This window comes from Panthera pardus, unplaced genomic scaffold (assembly GCF_024362965.1).
Source record: "Panthera pardus isolate Hobbes unplaced genomic scaffold, ASM2436296v1 HiC_scaffold_1, whole genome shotgun sequence".
NCBI classification, from domain to species: domain Eukaryota; kingdom Metazoa; phylum Chordata; class Mammalia; order Carnivora; family Felidae; genus Panthera; species Panthera pardus.
In genome coordinates, this window is record NW_026526654.1 from 40015288 (window position 1) to 40031077 (window position 15790).

At 35.1% G+C, this 15790-nt stretch overlaps 1 protein-coding gene across 15 annotated transcripts in view; it reads left to right on the forward strand.

Annotated features, from left to right (window-relative positions):
* MYCBP2 (MYC binding protein 2) overlaps nucleotides 1–15790 on the forward strand; it is a 284243-nt gene that overhangs the window by 46291 nt on the left and 222162 nt on the right. For all 15 annotated transcript variants that reach the window (XM_053896509.1, XM_053896544.1, XM_053896144.1 and 12 more), the window contains exons 4-5: nucleotides 2981–3134; nucleotides 7216–7412. In XM_053896509.1, coding sequence (XP_053752484.1) covers nucleotides 2981–3134; nucleotides 7216–7412 — 351 coding nt within the window. The remainder of the gene's footprint in view (nucleotides 1–2980; nucleotides 3135–7215; nucleotides 7413–15790) is intronic.

Sequence of the window (15790 nt, forward strand, 5' to 3'; positions counted from 1 at the left end):
CCTCTAGGACTTTTTAATAGAACAAGGTAAAATTTATTAAAAAATTATTAATCTAAATGTGATGTAACTAAACTTTTATGCTCATACTTGCTAGTGAAATAATAAAATCACTTTTGGAAATATATGATTTGACGAGAGCAAAATAAAACCTTGAAAGACTCATTATGTTATTTTTCTTTGGCCAAGCATGTTTTTATCTCACTTTTCTCAGCAGTGACATTGGACTGTCTGTATCAGATAGTTATTTAGGTTTTGTGTTCCTTTAAGTGTAATAGAGAGCCTTCAGGATTTAATTATTTGAAAGTAGCTGTAAAGGGAAAATTCAGTAAATTTATTTAGTGAATATAAAAGGTTATTTTCGGAAGAGAAGTGGAAGACTGTGTGTTGGGTAGTTATGGTTTTTCATTGAAAGTACCGAAGCTTAGTGTATTTAATTACTATAATCAACTACTCTGTTTAAAAGTCACATTTATTTATGTTGCTAATTATAAAGGCAGTATATATTGTAGATAGTTTGAAAAATGCAGAACATTTTTACAAAGAGGAAATAGAAATTAAAAATTAGAAATCCCTCTTAAATTCCTATTAACCAAAACATACCCACTATAAACATTTATATATATATACATTAAAAGTATATTATTTCTGCACAAATGAAATCATACTATATTTGCTGTGCTATATATTTTTTCCTTATACTCTTCCTTCCCAATATTGAGTGGGGAGAAAGTACAGTATGTTCTCAGTGACTGTAAGACAGGATTCAGTGTGTAAAGTATAATTTCAGAGTTCATACGTATGATAAAATGTTCTCAGCCAAACCTCAAAAACAAACACAAACAAACTTATTTCACAACAACTTTTATTCCTCTGCTCAATAATTCAAAGCTAAATATGATTGGAAAACTTGAAGTTGATTTTTATTTTATTGTATTTTGAAAACATATCAATATTCTGGAAACAAATTAATTTTCCCCCTTATTAAAAATTTTTTTTATGAAGTAAGGTGCAGATGAGAATCTATAGTGGTTAACCTAGATAGGTGGGTAATTTCTCTTTCCTGATCATTTGGCTAACATTTTATGGGCTTACCAAAACCAGCTAGTGCTCTGTTCCTAAGCAGCGTATCTGAGTTGCCTATTTTAATATATTTGTTATTATGCCCTGAACTTACCAGAGAGACAGCTCAGGAACTTGTTCAGTAAGTAGCCTCACTCTTTTTTGGTAAGGTTCAGTACTTTCTCTGTTACCATAGGAATCTTATATAAATAAACCGTAGCTAAAAATGTTATCTGTGAAGAGTCTCCTTTGAACTTTGAAAAGTCATGATTGGTAGCAGTAGAATAAGCATTTTTGAAGACTGAAAGGGTAGAGTAGTTTCCCATTGGCCTCAGAACAGAGCCCTATATTTTGTGCTTAGGAGATCTTTGAGTTCAGATTCATTTCCTGTAAGTGCATAAGCAGATAGAAATCTTGAACAGCATGTTTTTACTTTCTAGTGTGTTTCAGGAAAAGAAACTATATCAACTGGAAAATTTTCACTGCTTAGTGCATTTAATCAATTGAAACTCTATACAGGCCACCTCTGTAATCTTGGCTATAATTAAGTCCGCTAGTATTTTAGATAACTTCTCTAAAGACAGTCCTACTAGTTTAACTTCTCAGTCATGTCTGTATTCTTCAGAAACCTTGCAAATGATAATCAGAACTGCAAGTGACTTGCCTGCAACTGATTTGACCATTGTCTGGAAAATCTATTTCTGATTTGCAGTGGTTTTTAGCACACAACGGAGAGTAATTAAATATTTATTATATGCCTATCATGTGCTAGGCACTGGGTTAGCCACAGGACATATTAAGCCAGCTCAGGCATGCTCCTTGTCTATAAGGAGACCACAGGAAAAAGGAAACAAAAAAGGTCAGCTATACTATAGTAAATGGTATAACAGAGGTCTCTACTGGATAAGAGTCATGTACAAGGCTCATTTACCCTGTTAGAGAATAAATTCTTAGAGGACAGGGGCTGTTGTGATGTGTATCTTCATATCTCCTATAGTGAGTTGCACAAAATAAGGGTTTAAGAAACATTTATGCTCATCACACTTCTCTGTCAATCTTTAGTTACAGATGTATCTTTTGCTAGATATGGACTGAGTCAGATTTGGTTCTGATCAGGAATGATAAGATAATGAAGGTAAAAATAGCAGTGATCTTTTTGATAGGCAGGTTTTTTGGTGATTAAACCCTATAAGAAGAGGGGACACATCAGTAAACAGTAATATTGTGATTGTACCATTATAGGAATGGCTAAGACGAAACGCTCCTTTTTAAATCTCTGCATTGTATGAGTTATATTGACTTTTTCCTGCTCATAAGTAACAAGTAACATGACTTTTAACAAAAGAATGCTGATTTGTACTTGAGTCCAAATGAACTTTTAAATTAATAGAGTTTATTTTTTCTGAGTGAATGTAACCTAGTATCTACTTCATTGTTAAAATTTTTATTATATTTTATTATGGCTTCCTTGTGCTATAAATACTTTTAAAATACTGCCATTGTAGGGCGCCTAGGTGGCTCAGTCGGTTGAGCTTCTGACTCTTGATTCTGGCCCAGGTCATCATCCCAGGGTTGCGAGATGAGTGTGGAACCTGCTTATGATTCTGTCTCTCTCCCTCTGTCCCTCTCCCCTGTTTATGTCCTCTCTCTCTCTCAAATAAAATAGTGCCATAATTTTTTAACCCTTTCATGTAACTAGATGGTTTTCTGTATCTTGGAATTAAATGCCATGGGTGGTTGTGTTTTGCTTTTTTATGTGTTTTTTTGTTTTGTTTTGTTTTAGCCTAGTAAATATTGCAGCATTAATCATTTGCTGTGGCAATAAGCTGTACTGGTGAAACTGCCTGGAAAGTGTTATTAGTTTACCTGTTATAATATATATATATATATATATATTTTTTTTTTTTTTCATCTTAAACAGATCATTGAGGTTGGACTTTGTGAAGTTTTTGAATTGATCAAGGAGACGAGATTTTCTCATCCATCCCTGTGTCTGAGGAGTCTACAGGCCCTGCTTAACGTGCTTCAGGGTCAGCAGCCGGAAGGCCTCCAGTCAGAGCCCCCAGAGGTCCTAGGTGAGAGCCCTGGGCATTGAATGAAGTCTTTGAATGTAAATAGCTTCTCTTACGAAGCGTGTACAGCAGCCTGTAATGCAGTTGTTGTTTTTTTTTTTTAATGTATTGAAACAGCAAGGGTATAAATTTTAAGGTATTTTGCTATGTTCTACTGGAGTTCCAGTTTTAGAGTTTTAGTTCACACACAGACATTTCTTGATTATTGTGATGATGGGGAAAAAAGCAAAACATAAATCCTTGGAACGCAGAAATAATCCAAGCCTTATAAGTCACTACTAACTTAAATCGTTCTTGTTAAACCTTTGGCCGAAATAGCTAACATTGACTTTCTCTAACTTTATATATTATTCTGGATAGTTAAAAAAGTGGGAAGAAAGTGAACAAATGCTACCAACCCCAAACAGCACAATTACTTTCCAAACAGGGCATTTCTTTTGTATTCATTATAAATAAAAATTAATTTTTGTTATAGATAATGCTTTTGAATTAGTAGCAACTTCCATTAAGTAAATATGTTTGCTTTTTGAAAAGTGTATTTGAATTTTATGAACACATGCCTTTCTTGCTATTGATGCAGGTTGAACACATAAAGAAGTTAGGAGCTCTTGAGGAATAGAAATAGAGATGGAGGCATAAGTTTGAAATTGGCTAATTGATTTTTTCTGATGCTAACCATGGGCCTTGAAAGTCTAGATTTTTCTAAATCTCAAGCATTAGTTCATATCAGAATCATATGGGCCCTACCCGCAGAGTTTCTGATTCAGTAGATTTGGCATGGGGCCCAAGAATTTGCATTTAGAGTAAATTTCTGGGTGATGTTGCCAGTACTGCTCATCTGAGGACCGCACTGCTGGTCTGGACTAGAGTTTGATTTTTTTTTTCTACTTGGCTATTTGGTGTTTATTAGATGCACATGTGAGAACCTAATTACAGATCATACAGGTTTTGTTTTGGTGGTTGTTTGTTTGTTTGGCTGTGGGGGGTGGTGGTGTGTCACATGGTGATTAGTTTTTGTGTTGGATTTTTTTTTTTTTTTTTTTTTTTTTGTTTAGTCAGGGAGGAGAGTGCTTGCCATGAAAACAAGCTGAGGATTTAAAAAACACAATACCCTCCCCCACCCCATGTTATTAAACACTACTACTAAATAAAAGCTGTCATATGGTAAGAAGCAGGCACCTTGTTGATTACTGTTATGGTAACACAAGTGATCGTATTACTATTGTGATGCATTACTTGGCATCACAGCATCTTACCAAAGCTTTTTATTTATTTAATTGATTATATTTAAGGATATTTTGCTGTTCTTAGCTCTAGTTTGTCAATTAACAAATAATTGAAATATTTAAAATATCCACTAAAACCTACACATCCTATTTATTACTTTGAACAGCATGCTAGTCATTTCTTTTTCCTAGATCCTCTGCCATTCAGTTATCTTTTATTAGTTGTCATATACCTTGTTTAGTATCTAGTCTATGTATAAATACTCCCTTTCCTTTATGCTTTTCAAAATAGATCTTGTTCTTAATACTGTTTTTGAAATTATAATGTGTGCTTCAGCTTAATCATCTTCTATTAAAACTTTCACCTGATTAATTTGTTTGTTTTTATTTTCTTGTTAACAGTTTCAAATGCTGCTATAATTCTTTGGTTTCTCTTTTATCCTTTCAGTGTTTGCTTCCTATCTCTTCCCTGTTTTGACTTATTTTTATATTGAGGGATTTAACATCACTTTATATTTCTTATTTGAAATGGCTTAATTAGCTCAAAGATGTAATTTGGCTCTTTAAAACTAAATTTCTATTGAAATCTGGCTGTTTTTTCCTTTGATCTAATAGCATAATCACATTAGTATGCTTTGTTTTTCATTTTATCCATGAAAATATATACATATATATATATATATATATATCACTCTCACTGTTGGGATAGCTTGATGATTATGATACACCAGGCTTCTTCTCTTAGCAAATGGATTTTGATTTAGAAATTGTCTAGTTAAAAAAAATCATTGTTATATCTATCTTTCTGTTCAATTGAAGGTTGGAATGTATGTTCTTAAGTATTCACTTAAATGTAATAGTATCTCCTGTGTGCTGTACTATGAGCATATAGTTCAGGGGTGATCAGTACAGACATTGTTGCTGTTATTATGGGACTTAGCATCAGACAGTTGGACGCTTGTGTGATTGCAGGTATGGGTAAATAGTATAGGGGAAAGGAGAGGAAGTTCTAGGAGTCTATAACAGGCCTCCTTGAAGATGTGACATTGGAGATTTGAAGGATGAGTAGGAAGGAGTTAACTGAGTTTCTAGGCAAAAAGGACAGCATGCTATAAGTCTGACACAGAAAGGAGAATGACTGAACAAAGATTGGCTAGGATGTGGAGAGTGAAAGGAGGGAGGGCTTTGCCATAGGTGAGGAGGGAGGCAGAGACTAGATCATGTGGAGCTTCATTCATCATGTTAAGGGAGCCTGGGTATTGTTGTAGGAGAAATGGAAAGTCACTCACTATCTCCTCATGCTTAAAAAAATGTTCTTAATTTTATAGCACTTCTGTTTTCTTCCACTTGAATCTAACTTTTTTTGATGGCATAGATTCTTAGTCTTGTTTGCCAAAGTACTACCACAACCTAGAATCTTTTCTCATGCACAGGAAGAATTCAGTGAATATTTGCTGAGTAATTAAAAGATGAAGGGGCAGAAGGATAATGATGGAAGGAAGGATGGACAGACGGAGAAAGGGTAGATGAAAGGATGAGGGAAAAGGATAGTTGGAAGGAAGCACGAAGGGAAGGCTAAATGAAAGAAAGGAAAGACTGAAGGATGTACAGGCACATGAAGAAAAGTAGGGAGAATGGAAAGAAGGAAGAGGAGTAGGGACAAATTAACAAAGGAGCAAATGGATTTTAAATGGAAAACCAGATTTTTGGTTTAAAAATTCTCTTTGGATATAAAAGAACAAAAGTGAAGGTGGGAGCTAATTTTTGAACACTTTTTAGTAGTCTGATTAACAGGTGCTGATAGAGAGCATAGTTTGGGAAGATGGTCATGAGACAGAGCAAGTGGAGGAATTCGGAAGCGAAAGTGACAGGGCTTACTAGGGATGAGATACATGGGAGATGAGGAATGGACAGAGGAAGGCTAGCTCTCTGTGAGTTAACGAATAAACCACAGATGGCTTTTAGTTTTTGGTGAGTTGCAATACACGAATTCTCTTTTCTCTTTCTTTTGCTCTCTCTTTTCCCTTTCCCTTTCTTCATCTTCCTCAATTTTTCTTTTTCTGATTCTGTTTCTTTCTCCGTCTTGAGTGTTCACTCTTTAAGGATTTTCAAAATCCCTTCCCTTCTGCAGAAGAAATGCCTACAGGTCTGTTGGTTCAGTTCTTGGACAGAGTTGTTCAGGGAATTTTGCATGGAAACTTCTGGTGACCATCAAATGTTCAGGTGTTACTTTACCATCTCTGCCACTAAGTGGCTTTATCATTTTGGAAAAATCTCTTTACCTCCCTGTCTCAATTTCATTGTCCACTGAAGGAGGAGGATATCTGTCCTATTGACTTGGAGGTTTTTCTAGGGTATAAAATGAATTACATACTTGTTTATAAATGTGAACTGCTGTTATGTTAGCAGTAAAACAATTTTATATTAAAAAAAATTATAGCATGTATTTTTTATGTATTCTGTTGTTTTACACAAACAAATTTTCTGGACACTTAACATTTTAAGAAGCTCCAATTCTTCCCAGTGTGAAAGGTTAAATAAGTACAGTGAGTAGTCTATTACTTGAGAGGATATTTCTTGAATGTGTGAATGCCTCAAGATAAATTTCTTTTCAACAACCTGGGATAGATCCATTTATTTACAAAAGTGAAGAGTTGAACTAAGTGTTCTCTGAGGTCCTTTGTATATAAATATTCTAACTTTGGGGGGGGGGGAAGGGTAACTAAAAAGGAACTAATACAAAGTAAGTGTTCTAGCTGCCTTAAATATTTTTTTTATAATGAGGCAAGTTATAAATAAATACACATTTAATGTTCTGTATGTTGAATGAATATAACTGAGTTCTATTTTATTCACAGAGGCTCTCTTCCAGCTCCTTTTGGAAATCACTGTTCGAAGTACTGGAATGAATGACAGCACAGGACAGTCTCTGACAGCACTTTCCTGTGCTTGTCTCTTTAGTCTGGTGGCTTCTTGGGGAGAAACAGGAAGGACACTTCAGGCCATCTCTGCTATCCTCACCAACAATGGCAGCCATGCTTGCCAAACTATACAGGTATTTCATTTATAGCTGCTTAGAAGGTACAAGATGCCAGGTTGGAATTTCACCTTAATTTCTGTCAGTAGGAATCCTCTGGTTTTGCTCACTCATTATAGTGATTTGATCTATCCAAGGTTGATATGTGAATAATCCATAGTATATAAAGGTAATAAAATGAAATTTGGCAAAAAACTGTTTAACTTTTAAGCTGGGCTTTGTATCAACACTCCAGCCACCTCTTCTTTTGCATTCCCTGTTCTCTGCCCTCCCCCACCTCCCATCTTTCCCTAGTTTTTAAGTATGGAATTTTCAAGTATGCTCAGTGTCCCAATCCCTGCACTGTTCGAGAATCAAATGTAGTTTCTTATGGATTGATTTGTTTCTGAGCTTCTTCAGCTTTGCATATAACATTTTAAGCTTTTAATGTCTGATTGTGGAAGAAACTCTTTATTATTGTTAGTACTGGGAAATAGAATTCTCCTTATGGGCAAACTTGATTTAATTCCTTTGGATTGTTCTAGAAAATTGAGTAAGAAGTTACAGTTTTAGGTCTCTGTTATGTGCTCTTCACTGGCCCCTTGGACAACATCCAGAACAGATGGAAGGACTGCTTCAATCCTGTTATTAGCAGACCAAGATAGCAAAAAGGGTATATGGGTCATTTTCTTGAACTTAATTCAGCAATGTTGAACTCTCCTTGTCAAACATGAGCAATCCCCTTATTCTAGATTTCTATTCTAGATTCTATTCTAGATTTTCCTCTTTCTGCCCTGCCTGAAATCTTCTTTTCCCTTTTTATGATCCTTAATATTTTGAATTTCCTATAATGCAGTGTTTTTCAGAACTGTGTTCTGCAGTGGTACTTTGAGGTTTGGCAAAATTTCAATTTAAACACATGCTTAAAATACACAAATAATGCTTAATTTTAATGAAATAACACATTTACATATCATATACCAAACTTTAAAAATATAGTGACCATAAAAACATGAGCTTATTAGACACTGTGTGATTTTTTCTTGTGTAGACTCCTTTCAGAGGATATGAGGTGAGATCTAAATGATGAGTTGAAAGTAGCCAGTCCAAAGGGAGGAAGTGTTACCGCTGGGGATGTGGAGGGAGAAATTTTCTTGGTATCCACATGCTAATGCATGGAGATCAAGATTAATAGTAGAATACTGAAGTCTGAAAGAAGTTTAGTATAGTTCTAGTATAGAGAGCTTTCAGCTAACAGAGACAGGAATTACATGTTTATCTGTCTGATTGCAATATGCTTAAGCACTAGGCTGTGCACAATTACTAGATCCCCTGAATCAATAGCTGAGGTTCCCTGGACCTGCCCTGTCACTACATTCCCATCACCAGCCCAAACACCATGTTAAAGCCTATTATCTTAACATTATCTTTTTTTAAGTTTATTTATTTTTGAGAGAGAGAGAGAGAGACAGAACAAGCCGGGTAGGGCAGAGAGAGGGAAATACGGAATCTGAAGCAGGCTGCAGGCTCTGAGCTGTCAGCTCAGAGCCTGATGCGGGGATTGAACCCACAAGCCATGAGATCATGACCTGAGCCAGAGTTGGACGTTTCACCCACTGAGCCACCCAGGCACCCCTATCTTATACGGTGTTCTTCATGACTTGGCCTCATTCCACCTACTAACTTCAGTTCACAAAATTCTCTTGGCCAGGCTATGGGTGGAGGTAGAAAACTCTTCCCGGAGAATGTATAACTCTAACATCTCAAATTGTTTTGGGATTCAAATGCATATTAGCTGTCTTTTTCCAAAGATATTAAGCTGAGATTTTAAAGTAGGGTAGGGATGATAGTACCATGAACCTACCATATTGAAGGAGACTTAAAATCTTTTTTTGGAGGAATGAACTCGAGGCTTTAAAGGCACATCTGAGCTTACAAACAAAAACAACATAGAAAAAAAAGGCACCGTTATTGAGAGTTAGTAGAAACAAATATGGCAGAATCAGTCCTGCCTAGTCTATATATATTGAAATTATTTGATATAGAACATAAAACATGTGTGTGTGTATGTATAATGTTTAAATTAATAAAAGAAGGTATCACAAGTACAATTAAGGAATAAGAATGTAAATGTAAAAAGTAATCATATCAGAAAATGAACCAAATTCAACTCCCGGAAATAAAAAAACCAAATAACTACAATCTGAAATTTAAAGGCTGAGTTAACCATTGGATATAAAAAGGGAAAAAAAATTATTCAGAATGCAACACAGAGAGACAGAGAAAATATGGAAGACACAATAGGAAACATGAATAGAGAATGACAAAACATAATGTATCAATACAATTTGAGTTCCACAAGGGCAATAATGCATTATGGAGAGGCAGTAGTTGAAATAATGGGCAAAATTTTCCAAAATTGGTAAATGACATGGAATCCTCAGATTAAGGAAGTCTAGTTTATCAGAATAAATTCCCTAGGCCTTGCCACAGTGTTGGTGAGAGAAAATCAAACAGAGAAAAAAACAGTGTATCTGAGACTTTTTATTATAGCACTGGGTTATCTTAAAACTTTAGTACCATTTTAGAAAGCATGAAAGAAATAGAGTTATGTTGAAGAAACATGTTAAGTTTTTGCTCCTTCCCTACTTTCAACTTAGGTTATAATAAAGGAATTTTTTTTAATATAAACTTTTAAGAATGGGACACATTTTTGGTAGAGAGAAGTTGGGGAAAGCTTGAATTTAAGTTCCTTAAGAGGCAAATGTCCATAGAAAGTAAGTTGATTTTCATTTAAAACTCCAGATAAGATTTGGAGTTGGATGTAATAGGTACTTGGAAAGTGGTGGTCAGGGCAAGAGCTAAAAATTGATTGGAAATCTGTATTATGAAAGGTAGAGAAACCCAGGGCCCTTGCTTTGCCCTTCCCAGCCAAGCAGCTGTCCTTCTGTCATACACCAAAGAGATACGTTTACTGTCTGAAGAAATTGAGTCGGAGAAGCCAGGGGATAGCAGACACAGTTGCAAGTGGAATTAGGAACTAGGCTGAAAATGGAGATTAAGTGAAAGTGTTTGTATTAATGATGAAATTTCCTTATCCTCACTGAGTTTCCAGAACACTGGCCATGAGGCGACTTACAGCTTCTAGGAAAAAGACTGGCAGATTCTTCTTTGGAGAAGGAATGAGAAAAGACCCACAGATGCAGATATTTGAGGGGTCCTCCAATATCCTGTCCATTCACACCGAGCTTCCTACCAGATTTTTAGTAGTTTACTCTTAAAAATAAGTGTATAACCAGATTATTTGGTTTTTGGATGTTGAGTTTGGTAAGTTCTTTATAGATTTTAGATATTAACCCCTTATCCAATATGTCATTTGCTGATATCTTCTCCCATTCTGGAGGTTGCCTTTTAGTTTTGTCGATTGTTTCCTTTGCTGTGCAGAAGCTTTTTATCTTGATGAAATCCCAATAGTTCATGTTTGCTTTTGTTTCCCTTGATGGAGATGTGTCTAGTAGGAAGTTGCTATGGTTGAGGTCAAAGAGATTGCTGTCTGTGTTTTTCTCTAGGAGTTTGATGGCCTTCTGTCTCACATTTAGGTCTTTCATCCATTTTTAACTTATTTTTGTGTATGGTGTAAGAAAGTCCAGTTTCATTCTTCTGCATGTTGCTGTCCAGTTTTCCCAACACCACTTGTTGAAGAGATTGTCTTTATTCCATTGGATATTCTTTCCTGCTTTGTTGAATATTACTTGACCATATAGCTGTGGGTCCATTTCTGGGTTTTCTATTCTGTTCTGTGTCTGTTTTTGTGCTATACCATACTGTCTTGATGACTACAGCTTTGTAATATAGCTTGAAGTCCAGAATTGTGATGCCTCCAGCTTTACTTTCCTTTTTCAAGATTGCTTTGGCTATTTGGAGACTTTTGTGGTTCCATATAAATTTTAGGATTATTTGTTCAAGCTCCATGAAGAATGCTGGTAGTATTTTAATAGGGATTACAGTAAATGTGTAGATTGCCTTGGGTAATATAGACATTTTAACAATATTTGCTGTTCTAATCCATAAGCATGGAATGTTTTTCCATTTCTATGTGTCATCTTCAATTTCTTTCATAAGTGTTTTGTAGTTTTCAGAATACAGATCTTTTACCTCTTTGGTTAGGTTATTCCTAGGTATCTTATGGTTTTTGGTGCAATTATAAATGAGATCGATTTCCTTGATTTTTCTTTCTGCTGCTTCATTATTGGTATATAGAAATGCAACAGGTTTCTGTACATTGATTTTGTATTCTGTGACTTTGCTGAATTCATATATCTGTCTAGCAATTTTTTGGTGGAGTCTTCCAGATTTTCTACATAGAGTATCATGTCATCTGCGAATAGTGAAAGTTTGACTTCTTCCTTGCCGATTTGGATGACTTTTGTTTCTTTTTGTTGTCTGATTGCTAAAGCTAGGACTTCTAGTACAATGTTATATAACAATGGTGAGAGTGGGCATCCCTGTCTTATTCCTGACCTTAGAGGAAAAGCTTTCAGTTTTCCCCCTTTGAGGGTGATATTAGCTGTGGGTCTTTCATATATGGCCTTTATGATGTTGAGGTATGTTCCTTCTATCCCTACTTTGTTTTTATCAGGAATGGATGCTGTATTTTGTCAAACTTAAACTTTTAGCTTGTTGGATTTGATTTGCTAGTATCTTGTTGGGAATTTTTGTATCCATGTTCATCAGGGATATTGGCTTGTAATTCTCCTTTTTAGTGGGGTCTTTGTATGGCTTTGGAATTGAGGCAATGCTGACTTCATAGAATGAATTTGCACCCAAAAAACACATAATCCAGTTCAGAAATGGGCAAAAAACATGAATAGACATTTTTCCAAAGAAGACATACAATTGGCTAACAGAGACATGAAAAGATGCTCAATATCATTCATCGTTAGGGAAATACAAATCAAAACTACAGTGAGTTACCACCTGACACCTGTCAGAATGGCTAAAATTAACCACAGAGGAAACAACAGGTTTTGGTGAGGATGTGGAGAAAGGGGAACCCTCTTGAACTGTTGGTAGGGATGCAAACTGGTGCAGCCACTATGGAAGACAGTATGGAGGTTCCTCAAAAAGTTAAAAATAGAACTACCCTGCAATCTAGCAAATGCACTGCTGGGTATTTATCCAAAGGATACAAAAATACTGATTCAGAGGGGCACATGCACCCCAATGTTTATAGTAGTGTTATCTACAATAACCTAATTATGGAAAGAGCCCAAATGTCCATCAATTGATGAATGGATAAAGAAGATACGGTATATATGTACAATGGAATATTAGTCAGCCATCAAGAAGAATAAAATATTGGGGCACCTGGGTGGCTCAATCAGTTGAGCGCCGACTTTCAGTTTTCAACTCAAGTCATGATCTCATAGTTTCTTGAGTTTGAGCCCTACACTGGGCTCTGTGCTGATGGTGTGAAGCCTGCTTGGCATTCTTTCTCCCTCTCTTTCTGCCCCTCCCCAGCTCATGCTGTCTCTGTCTCTCACAAAATAAATAAATAAAAACTTAAAAAAAGAAAAAGAATGAAATCTTGCTATTTGCAATGACATGGATGGAGCTAGAGTGTATTATGCTAAGTGAAAAAAGTCAGAAAGACAAATACCATATGATTTCACTCACCTGTGGAATTTTCAGAAACAAAACAGATGAACATAGGGAAAGATGAACATAGGAAAGAAAAAAGAGAGAGAGGGAGGCAAACGATAAAATAAACTCTTAACTGTAGAGAACAAACTGAGGGTTGATGGAGGGAGGTGGGTGGGAGATGGGCTAAATGGGTGATTGGTATTAAGGAGGGCACTTGTGATGAGAACTGGGTGTTATATGCAAGTGATCATTCACTAAATTCTACTCCTAAAACTAATATTACACTGTATGTTAGCTAACTAAAATTGAAATAAAAGCTTAAAATATTAAAAAAAATAACAAAAAAATAAAATACAACAAAAAAAGCATACAACCAAGTATCACTAGGCTAACATGAAAAACAGAGATTCCCTAAATCGATAATGATAATGATAATAAAAGAAACTTTGAATAAAAAGAATATAGAGACAGAAGAAACTCTAAGAAGACTGTAATTAATATTTTGATGAAGGATAAGAGAATATTGTTTACATTAAACATCAGTATTCTGTTTTTTAAGCTCATAGAACAAGAAAAATTTTTATAAGTTAAGATAACAGCAATAAAATCAGTAGAAGGGTTAGAAGATCAGGTTGAAGCAGTCTCCAGAAAATAGAAAAAAGAGAAAGAAAATAGGTGACATAAAATAAAATTGGATCTAACCAGGAAATACAATCCCTCACAGGTATTCAAACAGAGAAGAGGAAATAAATTACTCAAGAAATCTTACAAGGAAAATTCATGTGCCTTAAAGATATACGTCTTCAGATTGACAGAACACACACTGAGTGCCCAACATTCATTATGAAAAAAGAATCAAACTAGGATACAACTTTGTAAATCAGAACACTGTTAATTAACAGACTGTAAAGTTTCCAGAGAGCAAAGACAGATTATGAACAAATATCAAACAGAATGGCATTAGACTGGTTCAAAGCAGCACTGGCATAGAAAATAACAGTGCCTTCAAAGTTCTCAGAGAAAATGATGTTCACCATACCTAGTTCAACTAGCAGTCATGTTTGAGGGACGATGAAGATGGCTTTTGAACATGCATGATATTGAACAATTTTAACTTCCACGCCTGCCTCTTCTTTAGTTTAGACCAGAACAAGGTTTTATGAGGGGTGTTGCCAAGCAGAAGAAGTAGAAATGATGTTTGACTTTCTTGAAAGGTGTATGGGGAACCCTTAAGGGAATGTGTAGAGAAAACTTAGCAAATGCAAAAATAGGGCCATTGTTGACTTAATGAAAAAAAAAATTACACAAGGAAGGAAATGTAATATACAATTTGGCTCATGAGCCATGATTACACAATCATAATAAGTGACCTTTGAATACTAATTTAACCAGAAATTATTATATATAGCTCAATTTTGAGGATTTGGAGAGGGAGGGGAGCATCATTGTTCATAATAGACACCAACAGAAAGTATCTGAAACAAAAATATTAACAGTGGAAGCTTTGGCATATTATATAGTAATATGGATATCAATTCTAGATAAAATAGCCATAAGTTTAATATAGCTACTTCTAGCGAAAGAATTTGTAGTATTCAACTATGTATATATTATATACATAAACCTATTATATATATAAGTATATATAGTATAAATTACATATCTTGGCTGAGTGAGAGGCCTTAGAACTGGAAGAAGAGGAGACTGTATCTATGAACAGCGGGTCACTTATTCCTATGAAAGCTCTACCCTCTACAAAGTGCTGTCCAATGGAAATATAATGTAGTCTATGTATGTAATTAAAATCTTTTTATTAGCCACATTAAAAAGGTAAAAAGAAATAGGTGTGGTTAAATGTGTATGTATGAATGATGTATTTCACTCAACTCAGTATATCTAAAAAATAATTTCAACATGTAATCAATATAATATTAAGATTCTGTACTCTTGTTTTTATGCTAAGTCTTCAAAATCCAGTGGGTATTTTGTATATAAAGCACTAACCACATTTCAGGAGCTCAGTAGTCAGTCACATGTGGCTAATGGCTGCTATATTGGACAGTGCGGCTTGGCTGTATTGTTGGATGTGGTAAAAGAGGGACAAAAGGTGAGGAACAGAATTTCCTCTGCTGGCAGAGTGCTGGTCCCATGCTGGTGACTGTTGAGGACTCATTTAATGTGACAGGTATTTATAGCAGGTCTTTGATGAATATTGGATAAATGAGTGCTGAGTGAATACACAATTAACAAATGAGTTTTCATATTATGGAATATTGTTGATGTTGATGGGTATTAGTCATAATGGAGAAGCAAAGTGGAAGAGAAACATTGGAAATTTTGTTTCATCTGTAGAAGCCACACCATTCTCTTATGCTTAAATTTGTGCTTCGTATCATGAAGCATATTAGTAATTATGCATAACATATAAAAGATATTTTGGCTTATGTGTATTCTAATACGGTATAATTTTATTTATATCCAGTATTCATACTTTTTACTAATCTAGTATGTTTCCGTCCACAGAACTTGAAATCATAGGCAGTACTGGTTATTGAGTGTTTTGGAGAAAGATGCAATATTTCAGTGTTTTGAGCCAAACTGTCAGTTAATAATCTTTGGATTTGACATTTTTATTTTGGGCTGCTTGAAATTTGCTTCTTACAATAAACTTCTAGTTAGTACTTTTTACTGATGTGCCAAACCATGATAATTCTGAGCAATTTATTTTCTCATAAATGATGACATATTACTGAAGTATCTTTATTTTGTCTGTG